Source organism: Mus pahari, chromosome 8 (genome assembly GCF_900095145.1).
Source record: "Mus pahari chromosome 8, PAHARI_EIJ_v1.1, whole genome shotgun sequence".
Taxonomy (NCBI): domain Eukaryota; kingdom Metazoa; phylum Chordata; class Mammalia; order Rodentia; family Muridae; genus Mus; species Mus pahari.
In genome coordinates, this window is record NC_034597.1 from 45,587,662 (window position 1) to 45,601,778 (window position 14,117).

The window sequence follows — 14,117 nt, forward strand, 5'->3', positions numbered from 1 at the left end:
AGAAGAAGAAGAAGAAGAAGAAGAAGAAGAAGAAGAAGAAGAAGAAGAAGAAGAAGAAGAAGAAGAAGAAGAAGAAGAAGAAGAAGAAATATGTACAGATAAGACAAAATCGCCAAAATGCTGAAAGGAGATGCTTGGGAGAGTTGGGAGAAGCTGAGGAAGGAAGGAAGGAAGGAAGTGGTAGAACCTGAGTAGCTAGAGGTTAAGCTATCCAGTCACAGCTGAAACCAGGGCAGACAGATAGCTCCCGCCCCACCCAAAGTTAAAGCAGGAGTGTTGTAGGGCACATGCTGGATTCTCCTTCCTCCTCCCTGCCCCAATCTTCTCCAATAGCTGAGACTACATTGAGATTATTCTAAAAGGGAGCCTGGGAAATGTAGTTTGCAGAAAGTTGCGCAATGAATCTCAAACCAGGTGACTAGTTGGTAAATAACCTCGTTCCTTATTTACAGTCTAGTGTTTTTGTATTTGAGACAGGGCCTCACTGTGTAGCATTGGCTTGCCTGGAACTTACTAGGTAGACAAGACAGGTCTCAAACCCATTGAGATCCACCTGCCTTGGCCCCCTGAGTGCTGGAACTAAAGGTATACACCAACATGACCAGCTGTTTTTACATAAAGTCTATCCTAGAATGTAGTCAGGTGTTAAAATTTTTGTTCCAGCTGGACATATGATGCCGTCACTTGGAAGTAGAGGCAAGAGAACCAGCAGTTCAAAGTGAGCCTAGGATACAAGAGACCCTCTCTAAAACAAACAAAGTCTTTGATCTGAGGATTCCAGAATCTACCATGTCATCTCCAGCAGCAAGGAGTCTGTGGTCCAGACAACTTGACTGAGTCTTGTCTGAGTCTAGTCCTTTTATATGCCAAGAGTTTGATTTAGAAGCAAGGTATCTCAACTATTTGTGACTCAGTTTCCAACACTGACTTCTCAGAGGTGTGGTCACCTTTCAGTGAGATAATATATGCAAAATGCTATGATTAATACCTAGCAGATGGTGAGTGATTCCCTAGAAGCACTGAAAATATTTGTTGACATTTATTTTAATCACACATACACACACACACGTTGCAATGTATGCCACAGCACACAGGTAGATGGTATTTATTCGTGTTTCATATACACATCACAAGTAACCTGAAGATAAATTTAAACAATTATTTTTAGCAATTCTGAAGATGAAACAAAGTTTCACTGTGTGTAATTTCCCACCTGTGGCACTATGTTGGTGCTCAAATAGTTGAAAATAGTGGGAGCCGTTCAGATTTGAATTTTCAGATTAGGGGAAGGTATTACTGAACTTCTCCATGCCAGCACTTCCTTATCTGTAAAATGGAAGAAACCATAGACTCTACCTCACAGGACTGTTGACAAGAGGAACAAACATCTCGCTGTTAAATATTTACTATATGTGTAGTAAATGTACTTAGGTATAAGCCTGAAATGTGAAAAAAAAAATTCAACTTGTTATTTTTCAACTTTGTAAATATTACCCACCTGTGCCACAGGAAACCGGAAACCCACAAAATTTAATAATACCACCCGGTGACTGAGACTAATTGTTACTATCGGATAAAAACACTTCACTTCCTATGTCTGCCAACGTGCTTAGGGCTCCATCTACAATATTACCCTAAATGTTCACAAGTACCATAGGAAGGAGTCACACTATCATGACCCTCAATTTTACAGGACTGCTGAACGGAGGAGTAATTTTCTCAAGTCCACGGATCTAGCAAGTGAAGCCATACTACATTCGTTGCGATCAATGGATCTCAGCAGGGGAGCAAGCAACACTGTTGGGACAAAGGTACCCAGTCTAGGCCCCAGCCTACAGGAAGTGTCAGTTTCCAAAGCTGAGGCGGGGGCGGGAGTGATGAATAAACATTGTAACAGATAATTATAATAGCGCCTGGTACTTGGTTCAGTAAAGGCTTACTATCAGAAGCGCTACGAGATCTAAGGCGCTGGGTCAAGAAAAAGCACTGAGGATTTAAGGGTCCAAAGACACTTAACAGTTACGGCGGGAAAAGCAGACCTCCTTTGACAAAACACATCCTGAAAGATAACGCAGGCGGCAGGCAAAGGGCGATCCGGAGCGTGACGGCAAAAGCAACCCGGAAAGGAGCAGAGCGCCGGTGGGCGTGGCCGCGCGGTGACTGGCAGGGGTGGGGCCAGGCTGGCCGCGCCCCTCGTCGCCGGCTGCTGGGCTTCGGCCGGGGTCCGCAGGGCACCGCGAGCTGTGCAAAGCCGCCGTCCCCTGAGGGCCGCGGGAACCGAGCCGCGCGCCGGCTCGGGGACGGACAGTCCACAAAGTTTGGTCTGCGGAGGAAGCAGCGTCGAGCCCGGCAGGTGCGGCCGGGCCTGGCCGGGGCGCTCGCGGCCTTCCGGGCGAGCACCGCCGGCCACTGGTAAGGAGCGATCAACTCTGAAGTTGGCAAGAGGCGTCACGCCTGTTCCTCTCCTCCGTGCGTCCAGCTCTGGCACCCCGAGCCTGGGTCGCTCCGGGGCTATGCAGCCCCCACCCGGCGAGGAGCTTCCTGCCAGGTAGACAAGCGGCGCCCCGGGACCCTGCCGGCACCCCTGTTCGACCCAGGATGCTATCGGCCCTCCCTCTTCTTTTCCTCCTCCTCGGTAAGAGTCCCCGCCCCGGTGTCACTGCCCGCCGTCCCGCGCCCTCCTTGGCGACCCACGATCCCCGCGACCGCCGCCCCGTCGAGCCTCGGCCTCCTCTCGGGCTGTCCCACACTGTCCCTCCCACTCACAGCCAGGGAAGGCGACCTTTCGGCGAGGTCACGCACCTCCTTCCGGCTCCTCTACCCCTTCCTATAAACTGTCCGGAAGTCTCAGATGGGCCTCCCCCTGGAGTTGCCCAGGTGAAGAAAACTTGACTTTCTCTGCTGCTCTTTCTCGATCCCCCTCTAGGAGGTGCTCTGGCCCGCCCAGACCGGATCACTTTCCCAAATTCTGGTAAGTAGAGGGAGTTCCTAGGGTTCTGAGGCATGGGAATGAAGATGCACCCTAGAGAAAAGAATCTCTCCCCTGGATCCTGGAGTCTGCTACAATTTTAAAATAGGTATCATCCATTATTTTACAGAAAGGGTAACTGAAGCCCAAGGTGAACTTGCACCTGGTAGTTGTTACGAACCATCTCATTTTTTATGTATGATATCTGTGTTTTTTCTCCCTAGTTAGGGTAAGGTCTTCCTGAGAGTAGAAACGGTATTTCCTCTGCCAGCTGACCCTGTGGCTGGCACAAAGCCTACAGTAACATTACTTATAGTGTTAATATTTAAGATGAAGTATATAAAGAATATGGAATAGGAGTAGGGTGGTCAACTCCTATAATCCCAGCACTCAGGAGGCAGAGGCAGGAGAATCAGTTCAAGGCCAGCCTCAGCTATATAGTGACTTTGAGGATAGCCTAGGCTACAAAGGATTTTTGTCTTTAAACAAAACAACAACAACAGCAACAAAAATGGAGAGGGACCAGTTGGCTGTAATTGGTGGGTGGAGGTTTTTGCCATCTTGAGGCATTCAGAGGGGAAGAATGTTAAAGAACTCTACCGGTGTCCCTCCCTTCTCCCTCTAGCTTGTGAGGCGCCCCCAGCAGTGCTCTCAGAAGTACAAGGCACTTTACAGAGGCCGCTAGGCCGGGACAGCCGAAGCTCCCCTGCCAACTGCACCTGGGTTATCCTGGGCAGCCAGGATCAGACAGTAACTGTCAGGTGAGAAATAAGGCAAGTCCCCATTTCTCTCTACTGCCAGCTTCCCTCTCCCTCTGAGAATGCCCTTGATCACCTTTCTATGGTATTTCCATCCTTGTCAGCAGAAGAGAACTGGGTTTGGCTGGGTCTGCTGTAAAAGCTTAGCTGTGGTGGATATTTAGCTTGGGGACTGTCCGTCTCAAAAGGACCCGAGAAGTTATCTGGGCTCAGCTAGACTTGGGATGAGTCCTTGAATCCTAGCGTGGCCTAGTTGTTAATCAGCTCGGACCCTTCCTCAGGGGTGGGACTGTATTGCTAGCTCGTTGGTGGAACGCTTGTGTGGCGTGTGCAGAAGACCTGGGTTCAGTCTCTAGCAAAACCAACCTCCTCTGGGTCTGCCTGTCTTCATTGCACTGCTCCATCCTTTACTCTCCCTCCCCGTACCCCTCCCTCTCCTCTTCCCCCTCTCCCTTCTTCCCTCCTCTTCCCCTTCCCCTCTCTCCTCTCTCATCCTCTCCTCTCCTTTTTTTTTTTTTTTTTAAAGATTTATTTATTTATTTTATTTATCTGAATACACCATTGCTCTCTTCAGACACACTGGAAGAGGGCATCAGATCTCATTACAGATGGTTGTGAGCCACCATGTGGTTGCTGGGAATTGAACTCAGGGCCTCCGGAGGAGCAGTCACTGCTCTTAACTGCTGAGCCATCTCACCAGCCCATCCCTCCCTTTCTGTTTTTGAGACAGAATTTCACTGTGTAGCCCAGGCTGGCATTAAGTTTGCTCCATCTCATCCTCCCAGATTTTGGGTTTTCCTGTGAAATCACTGTGCCCAGTATCCCTTTTTCTTTTTTCTTATTTTTTCTTTCTTTTTTTTTGTTTGTTTTTTCTGTTTTTTGTTTTTATTTTTTGTTTTTTTGTTTTTCATTTGGTTGGTTTGTTGTTTGGGGTTTCTTGTGTGGTTTTGGTTGGTTTTGTTTTGTTTATTTTGCTTTCAGTACTGGGAAACAAGTCAGGGGTTCACACATCCTAGATGAGAGCACCCTACCTCTAAGCAGCAATCCCAGCCCTGTACCCCTAAGTCTCCTCATTGGGGCCCATGTCACCTGGCAGTTTACCTCATACATGTTACTTGATGAGAACTTATCCAGAGAGCAGAATGGTAATGGCACACGCCTTTAATCCCAGCACCCAGGAGGCAGAGACAGGCTCACTCTGTGAGTTCGAGACCAGCCTGGTCTAAATCCTGAGTTCCAGGATAGCCAAGGCTATATAAAGAAACCCTATCTCAAAAACAAAGTAAACAAAGGAAACACCAAAGAATATATCCAGAAAGGAGTATGAAGGAGAGAACAATCTAAGGGACTGTTGACCCATGGTACAGCCCTGGGGACCTCAGATTTTCCCTTGTCGCTTGTGGAGCTGAGCTGTTGTGGTTAATTGAACATTTTGTCAACTAACTGCCGGGCACCGTGCTTGGGTGATGGTATTGCCACACTGCAAAGTAGTTACCCTGGTCTCACATTGGTCCCTGAGCACATCAGTTCTCTCAGAGGGCTCTAGGAAGGGTCTGGTGGTCTGATGGCACCTCTGTTGGAACTCTGCCCCCCTCCTTGCTTATGTTCTTCCCCATCAACTCTATTTACTGGATTGGCTGTGTTCTCATTTGGCTCTTTGAATCATGGGTAAGGAAGCATTTGTACTTCTTGGGCTACCAGGGACCTGTCATCAAGAGGGGAGGCAGGGGGTGGGGGGCAAAGCCCCAGAGTATCTCATGTCTTGTGCTTCTTATACCTCATAGGTTCCAGAAGCTGCACCTGGCCTGTGGCTCAGAGCATTTAATCCTACACTCCCCTCTACAGCCACCAATCTCCCTGTGTGAGGCCCCTTCTGGCCCTTTGCAACTACCAGGGGGCAATGTCACCATTACATACAGCTATGCTGGGGCCAGAGCACCCATGGACCAAGGCTTCTTGCTGACTTACAGTCAAGGTAGGCTGAACAGGGAGTGCGGTGGGACCGTTGGAGGAGAAGTGGAGTCCCTAGGGAAGAGGCAAGGATCCTGGGAGTTCTGGCGCTTCCCTGTCTCTTGATGCCTCTGCAGATTGGCTGCTGTGCCTGCAGGAGGAGTTCCAGTGCCTGAACCACCGCTGCATTCCGGCTGCTCAGCGCTGCGATGGGATCGATGCCTGTGGGGATGGCTCGGATGAGGCGGGCTGCAGCTCAGATCCGTTCCCTAACCTGAACCCAGCCCCCGCTCCAACTCTGGCCTGCAATCTCACCTTGGAGGACTTCTATGGGGTCTTTTCTTCCCCTGGATATTCACACCTGGCCTCAGTCTCCCACCCCCAGTCCTGCCTGTGGCTGCTGGACCCCCATGACGGCCGGAGGCTGGCAGTGCGCTTCACAGCCCTGGACTTGAGTTATGGAGATGCAGTGCATGTGTATGATGGGGCTGGACCTCCCGAGACCCCTCGACTGCTGCGTAGCCTCACCCACTTCAGCAATGGCAAGGCTGTCACTGTGGAGACCCTATCTGGTCAGGCTGTTGTGTCCTACCACACAGTTGCTTGGAGCAGTGGCCGGGGCTTTAATGCTACCTACCACGTCCGGGGCTACTGTTTACCTTGGGACAGACCCTGCGGCTTGGGCTCTGGCGTGGGGGCTAGTGAAAACCTAGGTGAGCGTTGCTATAGCGAGGCACAGCGCTGTGACGGCTCGTGGGACTGTGCCGATGGCACAGATGAGGAGGGTTGCCCTGGCTGCCCACCAGGACACTTCCCCTGTGGAGCTGCAGGCACCCCTGGTGCCACAGCCTGCTACCTGCCTGCTGACCGCTGCAACTACCAGACGTTCTGCGCCGATGGCGCGGATGAGAGGCGCTGCCGGCATTGCCAGCCCGGCAACTTCCGGTGCAGGGATGAGAAGTGTGTGTATGAGACATGGGTGTGTGACGGGCAGCCAGACTGTACTGACGGCAGTGACGAGTGGGACTGCTCCTACGCCCTGCCCCGAAAAGTCATCACGGCAGCGGTCATCGGCAGCCTGGTGTGTGGCCTGTTGCTGGTCGTCGCTCTCGGCTGCACCTGCAAACTCTATGCCATCCGCACCCAGGAGTACAGGTCAGTTGGAGAGGGGCTGGCTGTGGAGGACTCGGGACCGAGGGTGAGATGGGACCCATGCAGTTCCTGGGCACTGAGCAGGCCCACCTCGGGAAGTGGTTCCTGCCGTCAGGTCAGCTCGTGAGAGTAGTCTCTAGGAAGGAAGGGACATGACTTTGGACAGACCTGGCCTGGGAATGGAGGGAAGAGGCCTTCTGGGCCGAGGCACATTGCCCTCACTGTGAGTGACTTCTGACTGAGTGGCCCTCCTTTCTCCTAGCATCTTTGCCCCCCTCTCGCGGATGGAGGCTGAGATTGTGCAGCAGCAGGCACCCCCTTCCTATGGGCAACTCATTGCCCAGGGTGCCATCCCGCCTGTGGAAGACTTCCCCACAGAGAACCCTAACGATGTAAGTCATTCTTCCGACCTTGGACCTCATGGTGACAGCCTTGTTTCCTACCTAGCCATCTGGCCACCCTGATTCTGACGTCTGCCTCTCTCTTTGCAGAACTCTGTGCTGGGAAACCTACGTTCTCTGCTTCAGATCTTACGCCAGGATATGACTCCAGGTGGTACTTCAGGGGGCCGCCGTCGCCAGCGTGGCCGCTCCGTTCGCCGTCTGGTTCGCCGTCTCCGTCGTTGGGGCCTGCTTCCTCGAACCAATACCCCAGCTCGGGCCCCTGAGACCAGATCCCAGGTCACACCCTCTGTTCCCTCTGAGGCCCTGGAGGACAGCGCAGGCCAAGCCTGTGAGGGTGGGGCAGTAGGGGGGCAGGATGGGGAGCAGGCTCCTCCACTACCCATCAAGACCCCCATCCCAACCCCAAGCACACTTCCGGCCCTTGCTACTGTCTCTGAGCCCCCAGGGCCGCTACCCTCAGTGCCTGTAGAATCATCGCTGTTGTCTGGAGTTGTCCAGGTCCTACGAGGTCGCCTCCTACCCAGCCTGTGGTCCCCAGGCCCCACTTGGACCCAAACTGGAACTCATCCAACAGTCCTATCCCCAGAGGATGAGGACGATGTATTGTTAATGCCACTGGCTGAGTCAGAAGTCTGGGTGGTTGAGGCAGAGGATGAACCGCTGCTTGCTTGAGGGACTCTAGGCACAATGGTATGATCCTTGGAAGTGGTTCAGCTTCCCCACTGATCTATGTAGCACAGAAAATTAGTGTCCCTCTGGCAGGGAGAGCGTTCACTGTGCACACCTTCTGTGTATGACAAGAGACTTCACCACCACCCTCTGCCCAGCCTGCTGTCCAGGTGGCTGTGTTATGAAAGGTCCCACAAGGGTCACAGGCTTGGACACTCCGTTCTTTCCAGCTCCCCACCCAAAAGTGGCCTTAACTACTAGACTGGTTGGCTGGAGACCTAGCCACCAAGGGGGGGATTTGGCCAGGGTGATGGTTTTGCCAGCCTCCATCCCTGTGGTGCCTGGCCCACTTGAGGACACAAGTGCTTTTGCCCCTTAGCTGCATCATTGTCCAGGAAATCAAGACAACAAAAATAAAGGAATCATAAACTTCAGCCCTTGGTAAATCAGCTGTGAGCCTGCATCCTGCATCCTCTCTGTCCATCTCTGTCATGCAGGGAACCCTGAGGAATAGCCTTCTCCATCTTCATTCACTAGGACCCAGCCCTGCACTGACTGACATCAGGCTCAGCATCAGGCTCAGCGTGAACTCAGTGCAGGCCCAGTTCAGAGCCAGCTGAGCCCTGACGTCAAGAAAGGGTCCGATTATGGAGTGCTCTCACAACACAGATCACAGCAGCAATCTGTTCCTGGGTAAAACCCGGGAGCCACTGGCTCTCCACCCCAGCCAAGCAAGAGAGGTGAGGTCTCAACCTGGGCCGTTCAAAGCAGGGAGAGAAGCAGGAGGGAGTTTGAGGTTGTGAAATTCCTGCACACCTGACCAAATCCAAGGGGTCTTCCTGGAGGAGGACACAAAGTGAGTTCCCAACCATGCTGTCAGCAGTAAGATGAGTTCTAGACAGGAGAAGCAGGTTAAAACACAGAGGCTAGGCCCAACCTCGGTGAAGCCCAAGGAGAGGTTGGAGCTGAAGTGCTGAGCATGGTGGGTGAGGGAATGAGATGGGAGACGTGTTGGAACGCTGGCTGATGGCCCCAGAGCTTCAGAGGACAGTTAGCATTCCCTAAAGTGCCCAGGAAACTGGCTTCCCCAGGCTTTCCCTCTTAGGACCCTCAACAACTTGGACCAGGGACACCCTAAGCTGACCTCATGCTCTCCAGAGACTGCTGCCAGGCTAGAGATCTTACTCTTTTCTCTTTGGGCCCATCCTCCCACAAAGATAACCCTTGGCCCCTTCAGGCAAAAGTGGTGCAGCTTTCAGAGTGAGTTTCCAGACAGCCAAGGCTACCTAGGCAAACCCTGGAGGGAGAGGGAGAAGGATGAGAGAGACCATGAAGTGAGCTGCCTGGCCTGTCACTGCAGTGGCCACCTCTGACCCTGCTGACTGACACCTTCATCCCTCCACATCCCCCAACCCTTTCCCTTCCTGGGGTATTTGCACTGTGGACAGAGAGTAAAGTAAGAACGCTCCTGGTTGGGATGCATCAGCAAGTTGGGGGAGGGGGAGGGGGGCTGGGCTTATAGGTCATTGTAAGTCATTGTACGTGAGGGTAGCAGTTTATCCTATTCTGGTGCAAGCAGGACCTTTGCTTTTGCCAGCCACAGTGGGACCCCAGGGTTGGTGGGAAGGGAAATTGACCTTGCACAGACAATATAAGGAAGCAGATGTACTCACTAGGGTTTCCTTTGTTTTTGTTTTGTTTTGCTTTTTAAAGACTATCCTAGGCCCATCAAGGGCTGGAATTACAGGTATGTAATACCACACCAGGTTTGTACAGTCCTGGAGATTGAAGCCAGGGCTTCATGCCTGGAGATCTGATTGATGGTTAATCTGGGCTGTCAGCTTGACTAGTTCCTCCAGGGAACTCTGACTGATACAATGGGCACACACTCTACCAACAGTGCAAATTTACTTTGACCAGGGCCTAAGCGGGGTTGGGGGGGTGGGGTGGGGGGAGTAGTGTTACTGCTCCTGTAGCAAACAACAGAGACAACCAACTTCAAGAAGGCAGAAGTCTGCACACATCCAATCTTAACACATGCGAAGGAGGCTGAGGCAGGATTGTCATGAGTTCAATACCAGCCTAAGCTACAAAGCCTCGCCCTGCCTCACAGTTACTTTGCTCACAGTTCTGGAAGTTTTGCTCCGTGATGCTGGTTGGTGCAGGGAGCACCACCTCCCAGCTGAAACTCAAGGCACAGTAAAGTCATTCTCATAGGAACTGTAGGTGGCAGGCCAGAGGCCAGGCAGAGCGCCACATTGACCTCTGAGGCGGGCCTCGTTACTCAGTAATGAAACACCATGATGTACAAAAGCAAATCGGAGAGGAAAGGATTTATTTGGCTTACACATCCACATTGCTGTTCATCATTAGAAGTCGGGACAGGAACTCAACCAGGACAAAACCTGGTAACGGGAGCTGATGCAGAGGCCATGGAGGGGTGCTGTTCCCTGGCTTGCTCATCATGGTTTGCTCAGGCTGCTTTCTTGTGGAGTCTAGGACCACCAGCCCAGGGATGGCCCCACCCACGATGGCTGGGCCCTTCTCCATCCATCATTTATTAAGAAAATGCCTTAGAGTTGGACTTTACCCTCACTCCCAGAGCTAAAGCCTGAATCCAGGGCCTTGGGCTTGCTAGAAAAGCATTCTACCACTGAGCTCAATCTCCGCCCCCATCTACACCTAGAGCTAATGGAGGCATTCTCTCAACTGATGTTCCCTCCTCTCAGATGATTCCAACTTGTGCCAAGTTGACATAAAACTAGCCAGGACAGAAGCCACGCCCAGGAACTTCAAACATCCCACTAAGCCCCACTGCTTCAAAGCACAAAGGGTCTGGATCTCTGAGGTTTATTCTAGATTCAAAATACAGCATGAATTCCTTTAAATGCTGTGGAGAGATACCACTAAGAGGCCCAGTCTTGGGTGTGTGGGACCCCCATGAAGGTCCTTAGAAGGGAATGAGGAAATAGAGTGGAGCGAGTGTGCAACCCCTCTCAGTGCAGCAGAGAGGGCTGTTCAGTGAAACCTCTGCTGCTCTTAGGGTCCAGGACTGCTATGAAGAGGCCATAATCGCAGTGGGCAGCTCGCCAGGGTCTGCAGCTTTGGATTCAGTCTTACGTAGCATCAGGGAAGCGAATCCAAGCACCAAGTCAGCTTTGCAGATAAGTAAAGCTTGCATTGGTAGGGTGTCTCCTGAGATTCATTTTGAGACAGGATCTTACCGGATAGGCCAGGCTTGGTCTCTCAACTCTGTAATCTACCTCAGCCTCCAGAGCAGCAGTTCTCGGCCGATTGGTTGAGCCCGTGTTTACCAGTGAGCTGTATTCCCAACCCTGCCTTCCAAATATTTCTGAGCAGATGCTGGCCTCTTTAGGGCGTCTTCTGAGTTTACTTTTGAGACAGGATTTTACTGGGTGGGGCAAACCTATCCATTTCAAACCCATGAGGGTCCGAACGACCCTTTCATAGGGGTCCCCTAAGACCATTGGAAAAATGCAAATATTTACATTACAATTCATAATGGTAGCAAAATTACAGGTAAAATTATGAAGCAGCAATGAAAATAATTTTATGGTTAGAGGTCAGCATAACATGAGGAGCCGTGTTAAAGTGTTGCAGCATTAGGAAGGTTGAGAACCACTGGCCTAGAGAGATGAGAGATGTGCTGCCATCTGTGCCTAACTAGTTTAAACTTAAAAAAAAAAAAAATAGGGCTAGAGAAGTATCTCAGTAGTGTCAGGCTTATTTTACATGCATAATGTCCGAGATTTGATCCCTGGGACTTCAAAAAATAATAAAATTATAAAAGATAAAATAGGACTGGTGAGATGGCTCACAGGGTAAAGGCACTTGCTACCAGGCCTGAGTTCGATCCCCACAACTCACACAGTGGAAGGAGAGAGGACCTCCCAAGTTGTCCTCTGACCTCTCTCCACACGAGTGCAGCTGCATATGTGTGTCTACACAAATATGCAAAAGATAAAGGGAAAAAAAATCCAGATGTGTCAAACCCAGCACTCAGCAGGCTGAGGCAAAAGGATCACCATGAGTTCAAGGACAGCCGGAGGAACAGAGTTCCAGAATTGCTAGGTAAGAAGATTCAGTCACACACACACACACACGCACACGCACACGCACGTTGGGAGAGAGATGCTGGAAAGGAACCTCAGAGGTTAAGAGTGGTTGCTGCTCTTCCAGAGGACCTCAGATCACACTTGGATCACAATTGCCAATATCTCAAGGTCCATGGGATTTGACACCTTCTGGCCTCTGTAGGCGCCTACATAACATGTGTCTTACACACATGACATACACACAAATCTGAAATATAAGATTTCCCTGGGGGCTGGAGAGATGGCTCAGAGGTTAAGAGCACTGACTGCTCTCCCAGAGGTCCTGAGTTCGATTCCCTGCAACCACATGGTGGCTCACAACCATCTGTAATGAGATCTGACACCCTCTTCTAGTGTACATGTATACATGAGGTAGAACACTATACATAATAAAGAAATTAATAATATTATTAATATTAAAAAAAGATTTTCCAAAAGGTGCTGGGTGGCGGTGTTGGCAGTAGTACACATCCTTTAATCTCAGGAGGCAGAGGCAGGCAGATCTCTGAGTTTGAGGCCAGCCTGGTCTACAGAGTTCCGGGACAGCCATGGATCTGCAGAGAAATCCTGTCTAGGGGGAAAGAGAGGAGATATTTCAAAAGGCTAAGGAGCACTTATAAAAACCTATGGTTACCAAGGTCACTGCTCCAAGTATGCATCTATTGCAGAATATACTTCATATGGCAAATTTATGAATAAAGTTAGTATCACATTAGTTTCAGTTGTCAAAGGGACACCTGGGAAGAGAAACCTAAATTGAGGAACCACCTCTGCCAGATTAGTCGATGGCCATGTCTATGGGGCGTTTTCTTGGTTGCTAGTTGGTATGGGGTCCTGGCCCACTGTAGGCAGTGCTACTCTGGGCAAGGGCCGTAAACTATATAAGAAAGTTAGCCGAGTTATCCAGACTTCGGCAGGATTTCTGGCCAAGCTCCTTTCTTGTGTTCCTGCCTTGGTTTCCCCCGATGATGCACTGTAACCTGTTAGCCAAATAAACCCTTTCCTTCCAAGTTTGTTTCTGGGTTTTATCACAGCAATAGAGAAGCAAACCAGAACAATAGGCTATGAGTGGAAACTGAAGGGTCTGTAGAGTTAAAAAGTGTGAGTTCTGTAGACCCCTTGAGATCCTGCTCAGGGGCTGATCACCAGATAAGTGGTACTCTAACATATTCTCAGGATTTCTTGTAGTTTCCTCCATGGGAGAAGTTCACCGAGAATGGCAAAATATATCACCAATTAAAAAAGGTTGCATATATTTATGAGAATGCAAGCCACTTTATTTAGATATGGTGGGTTGTCTGGGCATTGGGAATATAAAAATGGCAATCATACAAAGTGACAACTTTGCAAGAATGCTTTGGGGACAGGCCAACCACCAACCCTTCTATACCTTAGTCGTGAAAAGGAAGAGAGTGACCATAGGCAAGTAGTTGGCAAAATAGGGTGAAGCAGAGAGGCACGGGGTGTGCCCAAGGAGGCTGCCAGGAATGGGGACCCGAGAGAAAAGGAAGCTAGGCAGATAAGGAGCAGTCAAGGAGTTGCCGGTTCTGGCTTCCCATAGATTAACCCTGGCCATGCGGGGAGAGAGAGAAGGTGAAGGGGTGAAGGCGAAAGAAGGAGCACAAGGGGGCTTCCCTTCCTCAGAGCTCTCATCTGCCTGCGGACTTTCGTAGCTCCAGAAAAGGTAGAGTGAAGGACGACTTAGACAGTAGAGTGGCCATTCCCCAGCTTCACATCCCTTGATTCATTTCTGTCTTTCCAGTTAGCCTTCAGTCGGTCGGTCACACTCTTTAGCCACTGAGCACCCACCCTGAGCTGGGCGGTGGGGTGGAGGCTGGAAACAACAGACAAGATTTATAGTCTTGCACCCTGGAGCAGAAGTCCTCTCGCTCTCAGGGTCCCTGCCTCCTGCCACTATCAACTCCTTTATCCGCAGCCCCCTGCCTCCACACTGCCCTCTGAAACCTTCTCTTCCATCCCTCCGAATGCTCTGTTCTGCCCGTATGCCAAGCTGTGCCTTTGCAGGGAGTATGCTCCCAGAGGGAAGTGACACAAAGAAAGAGGGAGACAGAAGGAGGGAATCCCGCTTACATCACTGCTC

General features: G+C 50.8%; 1 protein-coding gene across 1 annotated transcript; it reads left to right on the forward strand.

The window, feature by feature from the left end:
- Window positions 1-2,158: 2,158 nt before the first annotated feature.
- On the forward strand, window positions 2,159-8,335 carry Lrp10 (LDL receptor related protein 10). The gene is made up of 7 exons (XM_021203284.1): window positions 2,159-2,635; window positions 2,927-2,971; window positions 3,594-3,729; window positions 5,511-5,701; window positions 5,814-6,831; window positions 7,091-7,220; window positions 7,320-8,335. The coding sequence occupies exons 1-7, from the start codon at window positions 2,599-2,601 to the stop codon at window positions 7,902-7,904; spliced, it is 2,142 nt and encodes a 713-aa protein (XP_021058943.1). The 5' UTR covers window positions 2,159-2,598; the 3' UTR covers window positions 7,905-8,335.
- The last annotated feature ends 5,782 nt before the right edge of the window (window positions 8,336-14,117 follow it).